This window comes from Balaenoptera acutorostrata, chromosome 14 (genome assembly GCF_949987535.1).
Source record: "Balaenoptera acutorostrata chromosome 14, mBalAcu1.1, whole genome shotgun sequence".
In the NCBI taxonomy this organism is placed as follows: domain Eukaryota; kingdom Metazoa; phylum Chordata; class Mammalia; order Artiodactyla; family Balaenopteridae; genus Balaenoptera; species Balaenoptera acutorostrata.
Window position 1 is genome coordinate 14,415,808 of NC_080077.1, and position 25,645 is coordinate 14,441,452.

At 38.7% G+C, this 25,645-nt stretch overlaps 1 protein-coding gene across 14 annotated transcripts in view; it reads left to right on the top strand.

Moving 5' to 3' along the window:
* Window positions 1-25,645, top strand: part of SYNE1 (spectrin repeat containing nuclear envelope protein 1) — a 463,872-nt gene that overhangs the window by 351,407 nt on the left and 86,820 nt on the right. For all 14 annotated transcript variants that reach the window (XM_057527516.1, XM_057527518.1, XM_057527519.1 and 11 more), the window contains 12 exons: window positions 598-730; window positions 1,105-1,287; window positions 2,700-2,849; window positions 3,456-3,632; window positions 4,072-4,227; window positions 14,714-14,869; window positions 17,457-17,627; window positions 19,945-20,078; window positions 20,479-20,683; window positions 22,342-22,524; window positions 23,084-23,230; window positions 25,207-25,361. In XM_057527516.1, the coding sequence (XP_057383499.1) occupies window positions 598-730; window positions 1,105-1,287; window positions 2,700-2,849; window positions 3,456-3,632; window positions 4,072-4,227; window positions 14,714-14,869; window positions 17,457-17,627; window positions 19,945-20,078; window positions 20,479-20,683; window positions 22,342-22,524; window positions 23,084-23,230; window positions 25,207-25,361 (1,950 nt within the window). The remainder of the gene's footprint in view (window positions 1-597; window positions 731-1,104; window positions 1,288-2,699; window positions 2,850-3,455; window positions 3,633-4,071; window positions 4,228-14,713; window positions 14,870-17,456; window positions 17,628-19,944; window positions 20,079-20,478; window positions 20,684-22,341; window positions 22,525-23,083; window positions 23,231-25,206; window positions 25,362-25,645) is intronic.

Genomic DNA, 25,645 nt, shown 5'->3' on the forward strand with positions numbered 1-25,645 from the left:
CATTGCTGTGTTGGGTCTTCGTTGCTGTGTGCAGGCTTTCTCTAATTGTGGTGAGCGGGGGCTACTCTTCATTGCGGTGTGCAGGCTTCTCACTGCGGTGGCTTCCCTTGTTGCAGAACATGGGCTCTAGGGCGCGCGGGCTTCAGTAATTGTGGCACGTGAGCTCAGTAGTTGTGGCTCGCGGGCTGTAGAGCGCAGGCTCAGTAGTTGTGGCACACAGGCTTAGTTGCTCTGTGGCATGTGGGATCTTCCCGGACTAGGGCTCAAACCTGTGTCGCCCGCATTGACAAGCAGATTCTTAACCACTGTGCCACCTGGGAAGCCCAATCATGAAATATTTTCTAAATAGCCTCAATGTGAAGGAGTAGGAGAAAGATATTTTTATTTGCAGCTTAGAGAAGGGAAAGCTGAAACTCAGAGAGACTGACTTGCTTAAGGTATGAACATTAAGAGAAGGGAATTTGAGAGTGTCAACCCAGGGCATTATTCTCCCAAATCTGTTGTGTCTCCTTTTAAAATTAGCATTGGTGACTAACACAGGTTAGCACAAAGTCGGAATTGGATGTTTACTTAATAGGCGTATTACTGTCCTTACAGATATCAAAGTGAATCTGCAGATCTCATCCACTGGTTACAGTCTGCAAAAGACAGGCTAGAATTTTGGACTCAACAATCTGTGACAGTTCCTCAAGAACTGGAAATGGTCCGTGATCATCTGAACGCTTTTCTGGTAAGCTCAAGAATCTAAAGCATTTGATTCAGTTTTATTGTTTTCAGACCTGGCTTACAGGTGAAAAGGACATCAGTTGTCAATGGATGTACTTAGTAAATCAAGCTATAGAGAATTTATCAATGTTCACTCTGTGTGTTGAATAATTATGCAAAATAGTAGGGTTCAACATTGCCTCTTTAAAGTAGTGTTTAAGTAATGTTGGCTTTCATTTGGGGCAAGGGTGCGTTGCTTTTGTTTTCCTCCAGAGTGTTTAATATCACCACTCCCCTTCAAGATGTAAAGAAAACTTGTTTATGTAATAAATTAGTCTCTTTTCTTAAATGAAGGGTCTGGCTACTTAATCCTGATTTGAACCTTGCTGCTTCTTTTAGGAGTTTTCCAAAGAGGTGGATGCAAAATCTACCTTGAAATCGTCTGTTCTGAGCACTGGAAATCAGCTTCTTAGACTAAAGAAAGTGGACACAGCTGCCCTGCGTTCTGAGCTGTCACACATTGATGGCCAGTGGACTGACCTGCTGACAAATATTCCAACTGTACAGGAAAAGCTCCACCAGGTACAGAAATAATCATCGTTTAATTGGTCATAATTGGTGTAAGCAGTATTAGATGGAAAAGTACATGGATCTGCTTTTGCTCACCAATTTAAATCAGCTTTGTCTTGGACATCTCGTCTTTTATGTCTTCCATTGTATTGCATGTTAACACTATTATATATAAAATAGATAACTAATAAGGACCTACTGTATAGCACAGGAAACTGTACTCAGTACTCTGTAATGACCTATATGGGAAAAGAGTCTAAAATTAAAGAGTGGATATATGAATATGTATAACTGAGTCACTTTGCTGTTCAACAGAAAGTAACACAACATTGTAAATCAACTATTCTCCCATTAAAAAAAAAAAAAAAATAGTGAACGGTTCTACAAATGCCCTATCTATAAATTCCCTGTCTTCCAAGGGCTTCTTTATCATGTGTGTGTGTGTGTTTTAGAATCCTTGTCTGTCCATGTTTAAATTCTTTGTTTTCTCATAAATAAAATATGGGTAACTATACCTGTCTCATAAAGTGAGTAGTTATGAAGATTTAATAATAATAATATATGTAAAAGACCTATAACCTTACCTACAATAGAGCTGACATTCAACAGGTGAAGAGAACTAGGGGAAGAGAAGTAAGTAGCTCTCTTATCTGGAAATTATGCTTCTCTCCCCTGAAACTCCCAGATATTTTATCTTTACCTCTCTTTGGCATTCATCACTGTGTACAAGGTGTAAAGATGTGTTTCATATAAATGTCTTATCCCTTCTAATCAGCAGCTGTGCACTTCTAGAGGGCAGGAAACATCTCACATTAACTTGTATATCTTTCTGCCCACATAGAAGTCCATATATATTTTAAATGATTGCTTTTGTTCCTCTCAGTCATTACAAGCATTTGCATAAATGTATGATATGTTAAGGAAGATTCAGGATTCTAAGTATGTTTTAGTGAAAGACTGAGGAAATTGGCTATGCTCTTTGGAATAAATATGAGAGCGCCAAAAATCTAGAAAATGATAGTTTGTAGTGTGGTGGTAACATTCCTGAGTCATAATACACAGAGATTTTACAAGATAATTAATAAAATACATCTGTTGAATGTTTTGTAGTTACGTTTTTTTATACTCATAAAACTAGCTATAAAATAAGAATAATATTTTCTTCCTGCTGGTGTTTTGATTAATTAGGTAGTGTTTATGCAATGTTTATAGTATTCGATGTCAAGTGAACATAAGAGGACTATTATTGTTCAATGTTTGCCTGATGTTTAATTTCAAGCTTCTAACAAGGTTAATATCCAAAAATGTCATTAAGAAGTGTTATCTCTGTTGGTACTTTAGTAGGAATTAATAGAGTTTTAGGTTAACAGAAATCGAGTTTGAATTTTAACACTTGCGACTTCTTCTGTCTCTGACATGGGCAGCTCCAAATGGATAAGCTGCCTTCTCGCCATGCCATTTCTGAAGTCATGGCTTGGATTTCTCTCATGGAAAATGTTATTCAAATGGATGAAGAAAGTATTAAAAACTCCATCGGTTACAAGGCAATTCATGAATACCTTCAGAAATATAAGGTAATTAAACATTTTTGTTTGTTTGTTTTTAGCTTTGCATATTCTAGGACTGTTTTATTTGAAGAAACTCAAAAACTCAAGTTATGGAAATCAGGTCTGATAGTATATGTTTCATATATAGTGACCAGGTAGGTCTACTATAGTAAGAAAACTGCTTCCCTAGTTATAGGCATAGGAAAGTTGTCCAGTATTAGGAATAATTTTGAATAAGATTTTGTGTCATTTTAAGAAATCATAAAAATAAATACTATAATTTGTAAATATTTTATAGTGAGATTATACAATTTGTCCAATTCTACTTTCCTACCTAAAAAAAATTTATATTCAATATATCTATAAATTCAAATCTTTACAAACTCAAATTCAATATATTTATACATTCAAAATGTATAAATTCAATTTATATTCAGTATATTCATATATTATATATATTCAACTTCTGAAGATAATGGGTTATATTAATACATACCGATTGTGCCGTTTGGACTAAGTCACACAAGTGATAATATTAATCTTAAGGTTACTTAAGGCTTTCCAACTCCTGGTAAAATATAAGACATTTATACATATAAGGTTGTTTTCTTATTTTCACCTTTCCCTTTTTAGGGTTTTAAGATTGACATTAACTGTAAACAGCTGACCGTCGATTTTGTGAACCAGTCTGTGCTACAAATCAGCAGTCAGGACGTGGAAAGTAAACGCAGCGATAAGACTGATTTTGCTGAGCAACTTGGAGCAATGAATAAAAGCTGGCAAATCCTGCAGGGTGTAGTCACTGAGAAGGTGAGCCAAGTGTTCTCTGCTGTCCGTGTTTCATGAAAACGCCAAGAACGGGTACACTCTGTAAAGAAAACTCATTCCACGAATAGTATGGCTACACTGGGCACACAAGTGCTTCTGAAGAGACTGGCCCCTGAAGGTTCTAACAGCTCTTCAGCCCTGTTCATTATTCTGTCTATGTACCCACTGCTCTTTGAATATTTCATATGGTTTTAGTTTATTAAAGATGCCTCTTAATGTCTTTTTCCTTTGCCTCAAGTTGACTTAAGTTCTTTACTTGTTTACCAATAATGGTCATTGATTTATACTTTTTAACATTCATTTTTAATCATATATACAATGGACTGTCTTTTAAGAATTCTTAATCTGGAGGAAATAGTGACCTGCCAGTAATTTGATTCTAAAATAAAACTGCAAATTTCATTTCATTATGTTTGTTCAGATTCAGCTGTTGGAAGGCTTACTGGAATCTTGGTCAGAATATGAAAATAACGTACAATGTCTGAAAACTTGGTTTGAAACCCAGGAAAACAGACTAAAGCAACAACAGCGAATTGGAGATCAGGCGTCAGTTCAGAACGCACTGAAAGACTGTCAGGTAACTTGTCCAGGTGGCTGACAGGCGCGGCTACACAATTTCATTGCGCACACCAAAGAAATTTGCGGGTCCTGAGAATTGAGGATTCAGTATGGAAAAATGCTGCATTTGTTAACAAATTTCTCTGATTATGTGATTTATAGAGTTTTTCTAACTATTAGGTTTTTTTCACCTGTTTTTATAAATTTGAATTTATGAGTTTTCAAACACACTTGTAAGTAGAGAATCCTTCTATACTGATCATCAGATTTAATAATTATCAAGATTTTGAAATACTTGCCTGCATTATTTCTTTTCTTCATAAAGATTTTACAGTGAATCCCAGACATCATGTCATTTTTTTTTTTTTGGCTGTAAATGCATGAGTTTATTTCTGGAAGCTCAGTTCCATTCCATTGATCTATATGTCTATCATTATGCCATACCATATTGTGTTTGTTGTTGTTGTTGTTGTTTTTAAATAGATCTTTACTGGAGTATAATTGCTTCACGATACTGTGTTAGTGTCTGTTGTACAACAAAGTGAATCAGCCATATGCATATATATGTCCCCATGTCCCCTCCCTCTTCAGCCTCCCTCCCACCCTCCCTATCCCACCCCTCTAGGTGGACACAAAGCACTGAGCTGATCTCCCTGTGCTATGCTGCTGCTTCCCACTAGCTATCTATTTTACGTTTGGTAGTGTATATATGTTGATGCTACTCTCTCACTTCATCCCAGCTAAACCTTCCCCTTCCCCGTGTCCTCAAGTCCATTCTCTATGTCTCCCTCTTTATTCCTGCCCTGCAACTAGGTTCATCAGTACCATTTTTTTTTTTAGATTCCATATATATGCGTTAGCATATGGTGTTTGTTTTTCTCTTTCTGACTCACTTCTAGGTCCATCCACCTCACTACAAATAACACAATTTATGGCTGAGTAATATGCCATTGTATATATGTGCCACATCTTCTTTATCCATTCATCTGTCGATGGACATTTAGGTTGATTCCATGTCTTGGCTATTGTCAATAGTGCTGCAATGAACATTGCAGTACACGACTCTTTTTGAATTATGGTTTTCTCAGGGTATATGCCCAGTAGTGGGATTGCTGTGTCGCATGGTAGTTCTATTTTTAGTTTTTTAAGGAAACTCCATACTGTTTTCCATAGTGGTTGTATCAGTTTACATTCCCACCAACAGTGCAGGAGGTTCCCCTTTCCACCACACCCTTTCCAGCATTTATTGTTTCGAGATTATTTGATAATGGCCATTCTGACTGGTGTGAGGTGATACCTCATTGTAGTTTTGATTTGCATTTCTCTAATAATTAGTGATGTTGTGCATATTCTCATGTGCCTCTTGGCCATCTGTATGTCTTCTTTGGGGACATGTCTATTTAGGTCTTCTGCCCATTTTTTAACTGGATTTTTTTTTTGATATGATAGCTCCATGAGCTATTTGTGTATTTTGGAGATTAATCCTTTGTCTGTTGTTTCATTTGCAAATAATTTCTCCCATTCTGAGGGTTGTCTTTTTGTCTTGTTTATGGTTTCCTTTGCTGTGCAAAAGCTTTTAAGTTTAATTATGTCCCATTTGTTTGTTTTTGTTTTTATTTCCGTTACTCTAGGAGGTGGGTCAAAAAAGATCTTGCTGTGGTTTATATCAAAGACTGTTTTTCCTATGTTTTCCTCTAAGAGTTTTATAGTGTCTGGCCTTACATTTAAGTCTTTAATCCTTTTGGAGTTTATTTTTGTGTGTGGTGTTAGGTAGTGTCCTACTTTCATTCTTTTACATGTAGCTGTCCAGTTTTCCCAGAACCACGTATTGAAGAGGCTGTCTTTTCTCCATTGTATGTTCTTGCCTCCTTTGTCATAAATTAGGTGCCCATATGTGCGTGGGTTTATCTCTGGGCATTCTATCCTGTACCATTGATCTATATTTCTGTTTTTGTGCCAGTACCATACTGTCTTGATTACTGTAGCTTTGTGGTATAGTTTGAAGTCAGGGAGCCTGATTCCTCCAACTCTGTTTTTCTTTCTCAAGATTGCTTTGGCTATTTGGGGTCTTTTGTGTTTCCATACGTGTTGTAAAATTTTTTGTTCTAATTCTGTGAAGAATGCCATTGGTAGTTTGATAGGGATTGCACTGAATCTGTTGATTGCTTTGGGTACTATAGTCATTTTCACAATATTGATTCTTCCAATCGAAGAACATGGTATATTTCTCCATCTGTTTATGTCATCTCTGATTTCTTTCATTAGTGTTTTATAGTTTTCTGAGTACAAGTCTTTTGCCTCCTTAGGCAGGTTTATTCCTAGGTGTTTTATTCTTTTTGTTGCAAGAGTAAATGAGAGTGTTTCCTTAATTTCTCTTTCTGATTTTTCATTGTTGGTGTATAGGAATGGCAGAGATTTCTGTGCATTAATTTTGTATCCTGCAACCTTACCAAATTCATTGATTAGTTCTAGTAGTTTTCTGGTGGCATCTTTACGATTTTCTATGTATAGTATCATGTCATCTGCAAACAGTGACAGTTTTACTTATTTTTTTCCAATTTGTATTCCATTTATTTCTTTTTCTTCTCTGATTGCCATGGCTAGGACTTCCAAAACTATGTTGAATAAGAGTGGCAAGAGTGGACATCCTTGTCTTGTTTCTGATCTTAGTGGAAATGCCTTCAGTTTTTCACCATTGAGAATGATGCTTGCTGTGAGTTTGTCATATATGACCTTTATTATGTTGAGGTAGGTTCCCTCTATGCCCATTTTCTGGAGAGTTTTTATCAAAAATGGGTATTGAATTTTGTCAAACGCTTTTTCTGCATCTATTGAGATGATCATATGGTTTTTATTACTTAATTTATTAATGTGGTATATCACATTGATTGATTTGCATATATTGAAGAATCCTTGAATCCCTGGGATAAATCCCACTTGATCATGGTGTATGATCCTTTTAATGTGCTGTTGGATTCTGTCTGCTAGTATTTTGTTCAGGATTTTTGCATCTATGTTCATCAGTGATATTGGTCTATCATTTTCTTTTTTTGTGATATATTTTTCTGGTTTTGGTATCAGGGTGATGGTGGCCCGTAGAATGAATTTGGGAGTGTTTCTCCCTCTGCAATTTTTTGGAAGAGTTTGAAAAGGATCGGTGTTAGCCCTTCTCTGAATGTTTGATAGAATTTGCCTGTGAAGCCATCTGGTCCTGGACTTTAGTTTGTTGGAAGATTTTTAATTGTGCTTTCAATTTCATTGCTTGTGATAGGTCTGTTTATATTTTCTAATTCTTCCTTGTTCGGTCTTGGAAAATTGTACCTTTCCGAGAATTTGTCCATTTCTTCATGGTTGTGCATTTTATTGGCATATAGTTGTTTGTAGTAGTCTCTTATAATTCTTTGTATTTCTGCAGTGTTGGTTGTGATTTCTCCTTTTTCATTTCTAATTTTATTGATTTTCATCCTCTCCCTTTTTTTCTTGATGAGTCTGGCTAAGGGTTTATCAATTTTGTTTATCTTCTCAAAGAACCAGCTTTTAGTTTTATTGATCTTTGCTACTGTTTTCTTCATTTCGATTTCATTTATTTCTGCTCTGGTCTTTATGATTTCTTTCCTTCTCTTGACTTTGGTTTTCTTTGTTCTTCTTTCTCTAGTTGTTTTAAATGTAGGGTTAGATTGTTTGAGATTTTTTTTGTTTCTTGAGGTGAGATTAAATTGCTATAAACTTCCCTCTTAGAACTGCTTTTCTGCGTCCTATAGGTTTTGGGTCATCATGTTTTCATTGTCATTTGTCTCTAGGTATTTTTTTATTTCCTCTTTGATTTCCTCAGTGATATCTTGGTAATTTAATAGCACACTGTTTAGCCTCCATTTTTTTGTGTTTTTTACAGTTTTTTCCTGTAATTGATTTCCAATCTCATAGCATTGTGGTCAGAAAAGATGCTTGATACAATTTCAATTTTCTTAAGTGTTCCGAGGCTTGATTTGTGACCCAAGATGTGATCTGTCCTGGAGAATGTTCCATGTGCACTTGAGAAGAAAGTGTATTCTGCCACTTTTGGGTGGATTGTTCTATAAATATCAATTAAATCTATCTGGTCTATTGTGTCATTTAAGCTTGTGTTTCCTTATTTATTTTCTGTTTGGATGATCTGTCCATTGGTGTAAGTGGGGTGTTAAAATCCCCTACTATTATTGTGTTACTGTCGATTTCTCCTTTCATGGTTGTTAGCATTTGCCTTATGTATTGAGGTGCTCCTATGTTGGGTGCACAAACATTTATAATTGTTATATCTTCTTGGATTGATCCTTTGATCATTATGTAGTGTCCCTCCTTATCTCTTTTAACAGTCTTTATTTTAAAGTCTAGTTTATCTGATATGAGTATTGCTACTCCAGCTTTCTTTTGATTTCCATTTGCATGGAATATCTTTTTTCCATCCTTTCACTTTTGGTCTGTATGTGTCCCTAGGTCTGAAGTGGGTATCTTGTAGACAGCAAGATGGATCTTGTTTTTGTATCCTTTCAGGTCTTGTCTTTATGTCTTTTGGTTGGGGCATTTAATCCATTTACATTCAAGGTGATTATTGATATGTATGTTCCTATTACCATATTCTTAATTGTTTTGGGTTTGTTTTTGTGGGTCTTTTTCTTCTCTGTGTTTCCCACCTAGAGAAGTTTCTTTAGCATTTGTTGTAAAGCTGGTTTGGTGGTGCTGAATTCTCTTAGCTTTTGCTTGTCTGAAAAGCTTTTGATTTCTCCATTGAATCTGAATGAAATCCTTGCTGGGCAGAGTAATCTTGGTTGTAGATTTTTCTCTTTCATCACGTTATGTATTCTGCCACTCCCTTCTGGCCTGCAGAGGTTTTGCCGAAAAATCAGCTGATAGCCTTATGAGGATTCCTTTGCATGTTATTTTTTGTTTTTTTCCTTGCTGCTTTTAATATTTTTTCCTTGAATTTAATTTTTGTTAGTTTGATTAATATGTGTCTTGGTGTGTTTTTCCTAGGGTTTATCCTGTATGGGGCTCTCTGTGCTTGCTGGATTTGGATGACTATTTCCTTTCCCATGTTACGGAAGTTTTCAACTATGATCTCTTCAAATATTTTCTCAGGCCCCTTCTTTTTCTCTTCTTCTTCTGGGACCCCTATAATGCGAATGTTGGTGCATTTAGTGTTGTCCCAGAGGGTCTCTGAGATTGTCTTCAATTCTTTTCATTCTTTTTTCTCTATTCTGCTCCTCGGCAGTTATTTCCACCATTTTGTCTTCCAGCTCACTTATTTGTTCTTCTGCCTCAGTTATTGTGTTATTGATTCCTTCTAGTGTATTTTTCATTTCAGTTATTGGGTTGTTCATCTCTGTTTGTTTGTTCTTTAGTTCTTCTAGATCTTTGTTAAGCATTTATTTTCTCAAGTGTGCGCCTCCATTCTATTTCTGAGATTCTGGATCATCTGTACTATCATTACTCTGAATTCTTTTTCAGGTAGATTGCCTATTTCCTCTTCATTTATTTGGTCTTCATTTATTTATAGGTTTTTACCTTGCTTCTTCATCTGTGACATATCTTTTTGCTGTCTCATTTTTAAATTTTTTTTGAGTGGGATTGTGTTCCTGTCTTAGTGGTTGTTTGCCCTGAGCCTTCCAACACTGGAGTTTGTAGGCTGTTGGGCAGAGCAGGGTTTTGGTGCTGAGATGAGGACCTCCATGAGACATCACTCCGATGAATATTCCCTGGAGTCTGAGGTTCTCTGTTAGTCCAGTGGTTCAGACTCAGAGCTCCGGAGCTTCGCCCAACCGCTGGCTCATGAACCAAGATCCCCCAATCTGCATGGCATGGCCAAAAAAAAAAAAAAGAAAGAAAGAAGAAAAGAAAAGAAAGTAAAAAAAAGGGGGGGGGAAGGCCTTGGCTGTGGAGGGTGGGGCTTAAACAAGGGCAAGGTTTGAGTTGTGGGCGGGGCCAATGCTCAGGACCCACAGGGCTGGAAAAGGCCCTGGGTGCTGTAGGGGGTGGGGCTTAGGTTCAAGGGACAGAAGGGGCCCAGGTGTGCCCCCCACCCCTCATCTCAGAGGGTAGGAGGACCTCACCTGGGAGCTCAGTGGGGCTCCCGGGCCCGAGTGGGCAGGGCAAATGCCCTCCACTCCTCTCCTGCTCCTCCTGGAGGGCCCCTCCCACCTGACTCTCCTGTTCTCCCCTCAGCCTCCTTCCTGTGCCCCCAGGACCAATGTGGCCGGGGGGAGGAGGGGGCCCTGTAGGGCAGGGGACCAGCCTGGGCGCTCAGCAGGCTCCCTGGGCCCGAGTGGGCGGGGCAAATGCCCTCCGCTCCTCTCCTGCTCCTCCAGGATGGCTCCTCCCACCTGCCTCTCCTTATCTCCCCGGCCTCAGGGGTGCCGATCCTGTCTGGCCTCCACTTCTCCTCCCCCCTCAGTCCCCCACGTCCTACCAGTTCACTTGGGGGTTCCTCCTGTCTCCTTGGGCGTCAGGGTCCCCCACCAGCGGCCGGCAGGCATCCTAATTTTGGGGAGGTGCTAACTCGGCATCTTCCCACACTGCCATCTTGACTCCGCCTCCCCAGACATCGTGTCGTTTTATTCCTGCGTGCTGCAGTATGCCTCTCTAAAGGAAATGGACCTTTTTCTTATATAACCATAATATCATTATCACCACAAAAAAATTCACAGTAACCCCTGAATACTATTTAATGCCCAACTCGTAACACTCTTTCCTCAATTGTCTTTAAAATATCTTTTTTTTCAGTTAATTTATTTAAACAAAGATGTCACAGTGTCCACATCCTCCATTTCTTCTTAGATCTTTTAAGTCTCTTTAAGGTTTTTTTTTGACACTATTAACTTGTTACAAAAACCGTAGACTGGACTCAGGTTCAGGATTAGCCTCTGTAGTTCCTTGAGATGCTCTCCTCTCCCCTGTATTTCCTATAAATGGAAGTCAGCCCTAGAGGCTTGATTGGATTCTGGTTCTACTCCAATGAGCCAGTGCTTCCCAGGGGACAGTGTTACCTCCTACTGTGTCTCATTGGGAAGACCGAGCAGCATCTGCTTGTTCTCCTGTTGGTGATAAGGATCTTGGTGCATGTGGAGTGGGCAGACTCTAAATGTTTTCCAGTGACTTAGGACCACTTAATATTTCCTCAGGGATTCTTGTTCATACAAAAGAAATGTAAGCTATTACAGCAAATGCTGTAATTTTTTTTTTAATAATTCAATAATTTGTATGTGTTACAGATTAGCTGTGATAGTTCTCTGTAGTATTTCCTAAGGACAATTGAAGGTTAAACTGTGAAGCAATTCTACAGAAACGCTTATTTTCCCAAATTTTGTTTTTATATTTCAGCTTTCAAAAAGAAAGGCCTTTGGTAATGATCTTCCTTCCAACCAGCAGTTTTTCTTTGGGGGCATATGTAAAGAGATGTATATTTAAGCTCTTAGTCAAAACTTTTTGGTTCAGAAAAGGAAGAGCACATGCCCTTATGCTGGGCTGACAAGCTCAAGGATTGCAATTTCGAGGGTGCATGAAAATGGTAAAGAAAACTATCATACAGGGAACTACCTTGAAATTAAAAAAAAAAAACCAAAAAACCTTCACATCAGAAGATTGGTATGTAAAAGATGGAAGACCAGAAACATGCATCAGCTAGTCTTACTGCCTTTCCAATTTTCCAGGAGCCAGTAGGGTTTCAAGTAGTAGGCTATCAATTCTAAAATGTACAAGTAAGCCAGAATTTCAAAAGTTTACTTCAAAGGATGACTTCCTAAGTTAAAATGTTTTCATTAAAATTAAAACATAATTTCAGCATTAACATTAGCAAGATTAGTGCTTCCTTGTTACACTGTTATAATAATAAACTTGACTATTAAAAGACTGAAATATAGGTTAACTTAACTTTTCTTTTCCTTTATTTTTTTTCTGCCTTCTCTCCTTTTATTTTTCTCTTTCTTACTATTTTTTCTTCTCTTTAATATATACTTTTTTCTGCCATTTTCCATTTTCTTTTTATGTACATGTCTTCTATTGAACACAGAGAGAGAGATTGCTAGCTGGAAAATGTAGCAGAAACTTGACCAAGTTTCACTCCTTTTCAGACCCAAATTTTTAACCTTCCAGAGGGTCACACCAGGCAGTGTCAGGAGGAAAAGCTTCAAGTATGGTTGAAAGAACTTAACTCCAATGCCAATTTGTGATTTCAAATGAAAAGTCATTTTTTTTGAAACAAAGAACAGAATGAAAGTAGACCACATAGTTATTTTGGGGCATCACATATAAATCACAGTAGCCTAACAGGCAGGTTCCATTTGGCAGTACCACAAACCTTGATAAAAATTTATTGTCATTTTTGAGAAATAGTTCTTCTGGACCAGAGTGTAGAATTCAAGCCAGCATACTTACATTGGTGACTGGATTCAAGCTTTATTTTGTTTAAAAGATCTTGGATATTTTTCCACTCTTTCAGAAGTGATTTATGAATTTGAACCAACATAGAAACTGATATTTATGAATTAACCCAAGTTAAGAATGACTTATTATAGCAAAAAGATGTTAGGTTTGGCTTTTCCCTTCATTGATCAGAAACAGAATCATCTTTTAATTATTATTGGAGGGAAAGGAAAACACCTTTGTTTTGCACAAAATATATATTTCATTCCTGTTTCCCTTCTGGGTTTTGCTTTTATGCCAACATAAATGCGCAGGACACTTTTGAGATGTGTTTCTGAGCAATGGGCCATTCATTTAATATTGCTCACTTAAAAAGTTAACATCTATGGATAAATGAAAATAAATTCAATTCCAGTGGTTGAATTTTAGGATCCTATTAAAGACAATGTTGGAAGGATTATTTATGGTTATGTAATCTTTTAGAGAAGCAGAGAGAAAAATCCTTAAATAGTAAAGTTCAAAGGGCCTGTAGCACTGGTAATCACTATATTTATCTCAGGTTAATTATCAAAGCTGTCAAAATATTGACAAAATTATAAAATGAAAATGAAAGAACAGTTATTCAAAACAAAAATGATCTCTTTAGGCTACTAATTACATGAACTTCTAATTAATACATCAAGACAAAAATAGCTTCATAATAGTTAAGGAGAGAAAAATAAATAAATGTTCAGTGAAGCAGGGCAGATTACCAAATGGCTGAATAAAATGAACTCTTACATTTGCCTAGTTTTTAACAGCTTGAAAGGGATCTCATAGATTTATTTATCTAATGTTATCCCTTTGAGATAAGCAAATGTATTATTATTCCTATTTTATACATAAGGTAGGGAGTGATTAAAAGATTGGACCACACGAAGCAAAAATTAAAAGAGGCACATTTGTAACTAAAACAGCAGAGACCAGGACTTCTCACTAGTATCCTACCCATAGCACTACCCAAGCCCAGGGGAGTTATCCATATGTGGGTCATGACAGGGGGCTGGAAATCTTTTTCACAGAATTGAGACATTATCCAAACTTAACATATTTTGCAATTTTCTTCACTCTAACCTCCAAGGCCTACAATCTGCATATCTAGTTCTGGGGGTGTACTTCTGAATATGAGCATGTAACCAGGATCAATATACGGCTTCTCACATCACCCCGACATGGATTTACCTCTTTTCCACAATTCCCACCTGCCTCCAGCACTGGGCTGGGAGTCAGTGGGCTCAGAAGTCTTGGATTCTAATTCTACTTCTGGCCCTTTTGTGACTGGAGACAGGTTGCATGACATAATCTCCCACTGTTCATCCATAAAACGTTGATAGCAGTCTCAGCCTGGCTCACTGAGCTTTCCAAAGTTTCAAATGGCTTTAAAATAGAAGTGAGGATTATGGTTAAGTATGATCTCCAGATCATTGCCTCATTTTCTTTTTTGAACATTTCATCCTGACCATCATAAATGCAAATTCTAAAGAAAATGAGGATTCAATTCATGAAAAAAAACTTGTACAACTTTTCATACTCACTTAGAATCAGAGTATTTTAGGGAGAAAGGCAGGTTAATAGAGATTCTGATTTTTCATGTGAAGAAACTGAGACCCTGTGGAAGTTTCTCACTTGCGCAAAGTGGCACAGCTTGATAGTCACAGAAATGTAACTAAATCTCAGATACTGGGGTCCAGAATACCATTCTATTGCATTTCATCCCATGAGCTAGGACTATGTAACTTTTCCAACAGCAAGATAAATGAATGTAAGAATATAAATCATGTTACCATTTCCAACATATATTTCTTTCCTTGTAGCTTCTTGAAAAAATTATCTAGTGCCATTTAAATTTTGTGTGGTTTTTTTTGTTATGCTAATTTCTCATGGAATGAAAAGAGAATTTTAAAAATTTAAATGTAAGAAGAAGTATCACTCTGTAGACCCTCTCCTGAGAATGATAAGCTTTTCAGATTAATAAAAGATTTTTCGGCTGTGAGACTATAATGGCTCAATTTCAGTGTACCCCAGAGTTCCATAATAGAATAATGTAAAATGACTGTTTCTTCATCTTTCAGGATCTGGAAGATTTGATTAAAGCAAAAGAAAAAGAGGTAGAGAAAACTGAGCAGAATGGACTTGCTTTGATTCAGAACAAGAAAGAAGAAGTCTCTGGCATTGTCATGAGCACGCTTCAGGATCTCAACCACACCTGGGCAAATTTAGACCACATGGTAACGTTTCTTGTGGAGAGCTGCCTCCAAGACCGTGCTTGCCATCTCATGTCCAAATGTGACATGGGTTTTGGCTTTCCTAATATAAATAAGTAAATAATCACGGAATCTACACAGCATCTATTGGTAGTGTTAAGTCCACTTTATTAACTTTCTTTTAAAGAGCCTAGCTTCGGATGTTTCCTATAATTAACATTACTATGAACATGACTTTCTTAATAATCTTATCCATTCCCATGTCCATAGATACCATCTAGGCACAGATGGTTCTCAGATGTGTATCCTCAGACTGGATTTCTCGCCTAAACTATAGACAGAGACAGACACAGAGGGAAGTCCTCTGTAGACATCTCCGCTTGCATGACCATTAGACATCTCAAACTTCCTGCCCAAACCAACTCCCATTCTTCCCCCACAAACCTACACTTTCTGCCGCCTCAGTTCATGACAGCTCTACCTGTCCAGTTGCATGGGCTGAAACCTATGGAGTCATTCTTCTTCACTCCTCTCTTTCCCTCAGACCCACATCGAGTCCATCAACAATCTTGTCAGCCCTATTTTCAGGATAGATCTAGAATCCAGCCTCTGCCCTCCATCTGTGCAACTAGCACCTAGGTCTAAATCACCGTCACTGCTTGCTTTGATTATTTTAATGGCCTCCTAAATAGTCTCTGTGCCTCCTGAGAAGTCCTGTTGAAATGGAAGTCAGGTCACACCAGTCCTCTGCTCGCAACCCCGCAGTATCTCCCTGTCTCATTCAGAATGAGGCCAAAGCCATGCGGCTCCTGCGGCCAGCCTACAGGTTCCTCGTGCTTCCGGTCTCCCCCTAGTCTGGAACCCAATGGTGTGGCCCACACTCGGGGACTTTGTACTGGCTCTTCCCTCTGCCCGGAGCCCCCTCTCCCTAATATCCGCATGGTCACTCCCTCTCCTCCAAGTCCTTGTTTAAACTCACCATCTCAGGGAGCGCTTTCCTGGCCGCCTTGTTTTAAATGACAGCCTTCGCGTCCTCCCCTTACATTCCCTGACTCTCTTCTCTGCTTTGCTTTTATCTGTATTATTTATCAACTTCTAGCATATGAGATAGTCTACTCGTTTATTTAAATTCTCTCACTAAAACGTAAGCTCTGTGAGGATGTTTGACATTATGTGCTGAATAGAGGGTTGAATCCCCCAGTGAGAAGAATACATGTAACAACAACTCCTGCTCTGCACACACCTGTGCCAGTGGCTCCTGCCCGCACTTCCCACAGGTGAGGGCTGAGGCACCAACAGGTGAAGGGACAGGGACCAAGGGTGTGCAGCAAACCGCTTCTCACAGCCCATGCGATGGTCTCCGAGGGCAGCTTTCTAATTACCCTATCTTCAACCTGATTTTAAATCTAGTTCATTTTATGTTATGCACTTTTATAAATCATCACAATTCTTTGGAAACAATTTACCATCTAAATAAATTGAGTGGTTCTTTCACAGAAACATCTTCTCATGAAAAACAAACAAAAATAATACAAGGAAGAAATAGACGATTTAGAAATTCTCATTGATCTCTTGGCTTTACGTTCATGTTTGTTCCTGACTTTCCTAGGACAGGCCCTGGCACCTGCCTGTACGTAGGAGTGTTGCCTCGTTTCTGCGGCAGCATTTTCTTAGGCCTTTGGCCCATGTGATAGTACCTCGATTGGTTTCAACATTTTTGGTTATGCTAAGAAAAAGAGCAGAGAATTCAGTTGCAAATTAATTTATATGATCTCTTTCCTTAATCATGGCCATACTTACTCCATATTGAAAAGATTAGGAGTGAAATCCAGGAAGTCCAAAGCAGGTATATTTCTAAATGATACAGATCAAACTAAAACCTTTTCTGTTGCAGATAAGTACAGGAAAGAATGTTCTTGGATGTTTTGTCTTAAGATATTCATTTGAGTATGTGTGTGTGTGTGAGAGAGAGAGAGAGAGAGAGAGAGAGAGCGAGAGAGAGAGCTTGCATATACCTGGGATGGATCAATAGGTAGATAGTTAGATAGGTAGGTAAGTAGATGGACAGATGATAGATAGGTTTCATTTCTTGGGACCAGTCTGCCTAGATTTACATCTAGATCTTTCACACTCTAACAGTATGATCTCAGGTGATTTTTATAACCTCTTTGTCCCTCAGTTTCCTTAATATAAGGTGAGCATAATGATTCCATCTACCTCATAAGGTTGTTATGAGGATAAAGTGGGTTAATGCATTTAAAACACTCATTTAATATGTTTCCTAAACTGTAGTATTAAATATACTGACCTTTTATCACTTTTATATTATAATACATATAAATAATATATACTATAGGTAAAGGTTATATATATAACCTTTTTAAGCATTTTAATTTAGACTGCGTGATCAAAAGTATGAAAGGCTTAAATTTCAACATTGCTACATTTTACTTTTCAAATCTTTTTTTAAAATTTGAGTTTATTTATAATGCCTGAAATCCCAATGAAGTTCTTAAATGTTCATATTTTTCCCATCAATGCAATATATATTTATATATTTTATCGCTTAAAATATTATGCAATTATAAGAAGCCTCTGTCTCTTTCAAAAGGTTGGGCAATTAAAGATCCTGCTGAAGTCTGTGCTGGACCAGTGGAGCCGCCACAAAGTGGCCTTTGATGAGATAAACAGTTACCTCGTGGAGGCCAGATACTCTCTCTCCCGATTCCGTCTGCTGACCGGCTCTTTAGAAGCTGTGCAAGTTCAGGTAGACAGTCTTCAGGTAAGGGATGACTTGAACCCATCCTTAACATCCTTTTTAATTTGAGAAAAATTTTTAAAAAATGAGCAAATGCGAACATCATCCTGGAATAATTGGTGTATATTGTTTACATTTAATTATTTTAAAAATATTTAAAATTAATTTTACCTGCTTTATTTGTTACATAACCAAACTTGCCTGTGGATACCAAATTCTGGAATAACTGGTATATAACTAAATGATGTTTTTAATTATATAAATATCCCCATGAATGTATTTTATAAAATGATTTTATACCCAAATCAATCTCCTGGATCCATTGTTGCTGCCTTTTATGTCTTCCCTTTTTCTTTTTTTATCCTGCTTTTCTAAACACATTCTGCAGGATTAAAAAGAAAACAAAAAGAAAAATAGCAAAAGTCATACAATCTTAAACCATTAAGTTGTTTTCTTTGCGTTCAGCAGAATGTCAATGGTGTGTACACGTAATCCTCCTTTTCTAGCACTTACTGCTTGGTTTCCTGGTGTCCATCATCACTGTATTCATCCAGGAGGACATTGCTGCTGACTTAACTTAACTTGACTTGCACACTGTCCTCTCTTAGGTCACTGCTCTCAATCAGCTACTGCCCTCACTCGCCTGCACACCTGGGCGCTGGGTGCTCTCACCTGCCATTGCCCTTTCTCCCTGGCTAAATAACACAGCCTGTGGGATGGGCAAGTCAGACCCTAAGGGATGGGATGACAGCCTCGCATGTACCCTCCTTACATCGGTCCACGTCCCTGGCTTGGCAACCAAAGTTTATATGTTGCTGACATGATATGCAGACTTTCTGAAGGGAATGCCCTTTTTTTGGGTGAGGCAGGAGGGAGGAAGGATAAAATGAGTATATACAGTTTCCTTCTTTTGTGCATGCGCGTGTGTGTGTGTCTGCGCCTCACGGCATGTGGGATCTTAGTTCCCCACCAGGGATCGAACCTGTGCCCCCTCCATTGGAAGTGCAGAGTCTTAACCACTGGGCCGCCAGGGAAGTCAAAGTACATACAAAGTATGTACTTTGTAACCTTGTACATACAAAGTACAAGGTTAAATTTCTTTAAACCTTAAAACAGTTGTTGCAGATACTAAGAATCATTAAAACTTATTTTGAGAATAGTAAGTTTAAAAAGACATTTTATAACTTTGAGGAGGTTAGAAGTACTTCTTTTTTTTTTTTTAAATGATTTGTCTTTTTTTCTTTTTATTTATTTATTTATTTATTTTATAGCTACTTTATTTATTTATTTATTTATTTATTTTTGGCTGTGTTGGGTCTTCGGTTCGTGCGAGGGCTTTCTCTAGTTGCGGCAAGCGGGGGCCACTCTTCATCGCGGTGCGGAGACCGCTCTTCATCGCGGTACGCGGGCCTCTCACTATCACGGCCCCTCCCGTTGCGGGGCACAGGCTCCAGACGCGCAGGCTCAGTAGTTGTGGCTCACGGGCCCAGCCGCTCCGCGGCATGTGGGATCTTCCCAGACCAGGGCTCGAACCCGTGTCCCCTGCATTAGCAGGCAGATTCTCAACCACTGCGCCACCAGGGAAGCCCCAGAAGTACTTCTTAATTGAGCTTACTCTGTGTTTCACATCTTCTGTCTTAAGATATGAAAGGATTCAGGGTCTATTCCTTATATATTTTGATTTGATGGCAACCATATTATCAGTGTTGAGTAGGACTGGATTTTTGCAGCCTGCTTCACCTATGGAGTTTTACTAAGAACTGAGTCTGTCACTTCAGCAACATTTCCAGGGAAATATCTTTCTTCACTGGTTCTTGGTAGACGACTCCACCAAGCCTATAGCCTGCCTAATAAATATTCTTTGCAAGGAAGAACATCAGAGATAGAACTTAGAGCTGGTACTCAGAAAAGCTATGACTTCTTAAAGTCTCACTATCAGGGATTTCTGGTAGAGCAACTTTGGGTAAGTAATAAAGTAGAGATCTGGGCTTTGACCTTGAGCAGCAGAGAGAACCACAGTACGATGTATTGCACACCCAGCAGTCCCACACCTTCCTCCTCGATGGTGGACGGGGCTCCCCGTGTGAGCTTTCCCAGCAGAGTTCCAGCTCCCACTCCAAGAAGTCTCAATTGTTAAGAACCCTCCTCACACCCATAAGAACAAACTCATAAAAAAGAAAAAATGGTTATCTAAAGAAAGCTCATAAAGCATTGGGGCAAAGTCACGGTTTTTGTATTTGTATGTTCATATTTATGAAAACAGCTATAAATTACTCTTAAACTTGATCATTAGAAGTTTTAGATCCTGTTATGTCATCTGTGGCACTTTTCCTTTGGGCAGAATCTTCAAGATGATCTAGAAAAACAGGAAAAGAGCTTACAGAAATTTGGCTCTGTCACCAACCAACTGTTAAAAGAGAGTCACCCGCCTGTGACAGAAACTCTTACCAATACGCTAAAAGAAGTCAATATGAGGTATGGGACATGCCGGTTTTACACTGTTGTTCATTATTCATATCACGATCTTATTATAACTAACAGTACAATTAAAACACTGGCATTTTGAATTTCAGCTTTATAGGTTCTATTCTATGAATGTTTTAATTTTCACAAAATGAACTTAAGGATAAGTAAATGTAGTGAAGATATTTAGAAAGGAATTAGAACTGCGGTATACCCCAAGATTGACCTCATTTCTACTACCTACCCTTGAAATATTAGGGTGAAATGTTACTTTTTATTACGTTCAATAGAAATGAGACATCTGCATTATTTCCATATCCACATGAACCAGGATCATGAAAAATAAAATAGTAAATAATCGCATTTGGTGAGAGGTGGGAATCAGCCCATGAGTGTTGGCTATCATTTCCAGATGGAATCACTTGCTGGAAGAGATCGCAGAGCAGCTGCACGCCAGCAAGGCCCTACTTCAGCTTTGGCAGAGATACAAAGACTACTCCAAACAGTGTGCTGCTACAGTTCAACAGCAGGAGGGTCGAACGAATGAGCTCTTGAAGGCAGCCACTGACAAGGACATCGCGGACGACGAAGTTGCCACATGGATTCAAGATTGCAACGTATGTTCAAGAACTATCGCGTGTTACCAACTTGCCAAGCTTAGACTTCTCAAGTTTAGCAGGGCTGGGGCTGCTGTGTTTAAGCTTTTGTTATGTCTCTATGTGAGACAACTATCCAAAAGTAATTGTTTCGAGTATCAGAGAGCCTGCTAGGTTTTCAGAACACAGTTGCACATGTAACAGATTTAAGAGATCTCCTCCCGTTGTTTTATCTTTAAAGAGTTGTTTTCCCATTTTTCCTAATGAAATACAGTCCATGTGAAGGACTTAGGCTGTTTTTACAGAGATGGTCAATATAAGAAATGACCATATGAAGAGTAATGTTACATCTTTTAAAAATCCACTGTTCCAAGGTATTGTCCAGTGAGGTCCATTATCTCTTATGTAAGCATCAACATAATAATTTCTTCTAAGAACTTAATGGTAGGAAGAGGTCTTTCTTTCCTGATTTATGGGTATACTTCTTTTTAATAGCTTTTTAATATTTCTCTTTTTCACTGCAGCTGCCAATAACCTACTTAAGGTTTTCAGGAACAATTCTTCTCTCGTTTCACCTATCACATGCCTCTTACTATTTATCCTTATTTGTCTCTATTTTAATGAATTTATTTCAAAGACCTTCTTATAAACTTTCCCAAATCAGTTATTAGAATTAGGCAAGTTATAAAAAGCACATAAATAAAAGTTTAACCCATTCTAAGACCTTCACATGAAAAATGAATAATCACTTTAAAGCTAAAGTTTAAGATTTACAGTAAATTCTGTGCTTTTTTTTGCTCTTTCCACATAGTTTATCTTTATGAAATTTGTCATTTTCAATTTTCAGTCCTCCTTCGTTGAGATATGCCTGTTCTAGAGTCTAGTGCTCGAGATGATTGCTGTGAATTTTCTGATCTCTCTGTCAGGGTTAAAGTTGCCCTTTGTTTTTCCCCTTCTCACTGTAGCCCCTGCACGGGTGTAGCAGGCTCTGCTCTCTCTGTATCTGGTGGGGCACCAGCAACAGGTGGAAGAATCAGTCAGTTGTCATCCCTCAGAGGCAGATGGAAACCAGAAACAGGGAATTTCCACCAGCTTATTAATTTGGAGCATATAAAAGGGTCCCACAAAAAATGGAGGCAAGAGATAATCACAGAAAAGAACGGAGATCGAGTCTCCTCTTCCTCCTGCTCCCCAGAGCCGTAGCTAGGCTTCTGCACCCACCAGGAGGGGAGGGTGTGCTGTAACCACTAAAATGGGACCACACGTATAGCTCCTCTCTCGTGTGTATAATATGAAGTCAAAAAAGGTAAAATGTAGCCCTGGGTTTTCAATTTGATACCAATTACATGAAGAGGCAGGAAAAAACTGCCAAGATGTTTTCAGTTATTGGCTCTACTTGTAGATAACGTTTTTTCTTGTTTATATAAGTTTTTCTGCATTTCCCCGATGTCCTACAATGAACCTATGTAGCTTTTATAATCAGAATAGTACATTTTTGAAATGTTAATACACATACATGTTTTTAAAAATGGAATTCAATTCTTGATTATTTTTTCCTGCAGGTGAAGGTTATTTAGTGTAATAATTTGACAAATAAGAATTGAGTGTTTCTAATTGTTTATACTAAGGAGTACACTTAACATGCGGTTTCATGGTGGGCATGCTTTCATCTTCTGTAGGACCTCCTCAGAGGACTGGGGACAGTTAAGGATTCCCTTTTCGTTCTCCATGAGCTGGGAGAGCAACTCAAGCAACAAGTAGATGCTTCGGCAGCATCAGCCATTCAGTCCGATCAACTCTGTTTGAGTCAACAGTTATGTGCCCTAGAACAGGCTCTTCGCAAACAGCAGACTATGTTACAGGTACAGAGCTCACATTCAGCAGGTGTTATAAACTGGGCATTCTATAAAACCTGGGCATAAACACAGGAAAAGAAAAATTTTTCGTCATCGAGACAATGCCTCCTTCAAGACCAGAAAGTTAAAAAATAAACAAACTTGGACGTTCCAGTGGGGTCAAGGGAACGTGGGAGTCTTGCACTTTTCTCTACAGTGTACTTTTGCCCCCAAATCAGTGCTTCCTTCCACGGTAAAATATGTTCAATTAATAGACATTAAGTGGCTTTAATGTTAACAGTCATGTTTACCTGACAAGTTTTTGCAAGAATCAGAATATATTTCTGTTTGATAATGTATGTAAAAAATAACTTTAATTGGTTACTTAATGGTACGTAGAAGTAATTCTAAGTGTTAAGCAAACTATATAAATAAAAAGAAGAAAATTTAAATTATTGTAGCCTTGTCTTTTTAGGAATGGCATCTTGAGAATGGCAATTTGGCACGAGAATATGAAAAATAATTTTAATATCCACTTGCCCTTTCACTAGATTTCTAAATACCAATTTTCTTTTGTGAAAAAAAGGCTGGAGTTCTTGACTATGAAACCTTTACCAAGAGTTTAGAAGCTTTGGAAGCCTGGATAGTAGAAGCTGAAGAAATACTACAAGGGCAGGACCCTAGCCACTCGTCTGACCTCTCGACCATCCAGGAAAGGATGGAGGAACTTAAGGTAAGTGTGTTCAAATCCTCGTCCCAGATCTTCTATCTTCAAAATCCTAAAGAAAACTCAAAACTCCTGACATAAGCCTACTTTTTGTTCCCAAGGAAACTCTTGCCAGCTCTGCTTTCCTGTTCTCTTGAGAGGAGTGTTGGCAGTGAGCTCAAGCTGATCTCGTGGTCCGTGCTGGGAGACCCCCAGGAGCAGTGCTAGGATTCCACCTCACTCCTCCTCCTCCTAGCTCTGGTCCCTCCCCGCGCCCAATCCATCACCTCTTTCGTAGCTCTTGAACCTCCCATCTCCATCACTACCATCATCCACTCCTACTTTAAGCTGTCCGATCTTGCTCAGGGGCCAAGGCCACAGCCTCAGCCTCTGTGGACCTCCTTGCAGCGACCTCTCTCCCTCCAACCTATAGCTGCCAGAATGATCTTTTGCTTTTAAAAGGTTTTACTTAATTATGAACTACTTTACAGTAAATAAAATAGTACAATAGACATGCACATTTTATTACTGTTATTCCTCTGCTTAAAACCCTCCATGGCTTCCCGCTGCTCTCAGGCTAAAGATCTGTGTGAAGTATCAAGACCAGCAATACCCGGCTTCCACCTCCCTAAGGGTCTCGCCTTCACCACCGTCTGTCTCCTTCTCCAGGCACTTGGGAGCTGCAGTGCTTCCCAGCATCTGTGTGTAAGATGCCCATCCCGTTTTCTGGAATCCGTTCCTTGTCCCCAAAAGGCATCAACTCCTGGTCATTTTATTCAGTGTCACTCTCAGAAAGGCTCCCCTTCTGTCCATGGTCAGGCCCCCCCCAGCGACACAGTTTCATAGCCCACTGTTATTTTTCTTCAGACTTTCATCATACCGTCCAAGGATGTTCACGTGCTAGGTGGCTGCTGTTCTCTCTGCTACTGGAATGGTGTCTCACTCTTTCTGAGCACCACGAGAAGGACCGTAGTACGTCAGTTTTGTTCACTGCTGATGTCTCCCCGTGGAAATTCTGCCATCTAATAGTTTGCTTTTGGCTTCGGCAGTTGGCAAGATTTATTCTCTCTTCAGGGTTATGAGCCTTTTGCAGAGCACGCAGAGTGGACACACACACAGCCAAAGGTGTCCTGACCTTTTCTCCTGCCTGTAGCCGATTTCCTAGATGGAGTTACGAATGCCCACAGGAAAACCAGGGCAGGCAGCTTTGTCCTGTGTGTGAAGGGAGGAAAGCGATCTGAAAGCATAGACTGCTTTCTCAGTTGAGTCTCACCAACTTTGGGGTTGGGGTCAAGGACCTAAAACTGAAGCTCTTAAGATAATGGGTGGTGATTTTGGAGCTCAGGTGGGATTGTGTTCCATCCAAGGAGAACCCAACAAGTTGTGTTTACCTGGCTCTACCACTTACTAGCTGGGTGGCCTTGAGCAATTTACTTAGTGTCTGTTCCTCTTCTTCCTCATTGTAAATTGGGAACAGTAGTGGTTCTTACCTTATGGGATTGTTTTGAGGATAAAATGAGTTATTACCTGTAAAGCTCTTATAACAATGCTTGGTTCATATGTGCTCAATAAATGTTAGTTAGCTATTACTATTCTAACTAATATTATTATTAAATAATAAAGGAGCAGATTAACATGGATAATGAAATATAAAGGGAAAGAAACAAGTCCTTTCAGTCATCAGCACAATTTTCATCCTTTATCAGTTCAAGCAAGAATTACTTATGAGTAAATAAATCAAGTAAATAATACACGTAAACTGTTAAATGTTCAATAAGGGATGGTGAGTAGATATAGCAACAACAGCAGCAGCAGTGGAAGCTGATGAGGAGATGCAGCTTTGCTTTCTTTGCAGCTCTGGAGATTGCGAGGAGGTGGCCTAGAACTGCAGAGGAAACCAAAGACCAGCTTCTTCCTGAAATCAGAAGTTCGCTGTGCACTTCTGAAAGAGCTCTGCCTTTTCTGACCGTGGTGCTAAATCTAGTTTTGCATCTTGCTTTCAGGGACAGATGCTAAAATTCAGCAGCATGGTCCCAGATTTAGACCGGCTAAATGAGCTTGGATACAGGTTACCCCTAAATGATAAAGAAATCAAAAGAATGCAGAATCTGAACCGGCACTGGTCTCTGATCTCCTCCCAGACTACAGAAAGATTCAGGTACAGTAACCCAGAGATGTTTTGGCTACTCTGAAACATCAGTAGAAATAAGTTCACGATTTGTGTATATTTATAAATTCTAGGTCTTTCCAATGTTATTCACACAATTTGAACTAAAAGTGAGACACTCAAAATGTGAAGTGATTTCCCATGTTTAATGTACTGAATATTGTTTTAATCAAAAAATAAAACTTTTATATAAGAATATATTAAAGATACATAATTTTGTCATTTAAATTTCTTTTCTTCAATTTTCCTTTTATTTTTCACAAAATTTTACTACC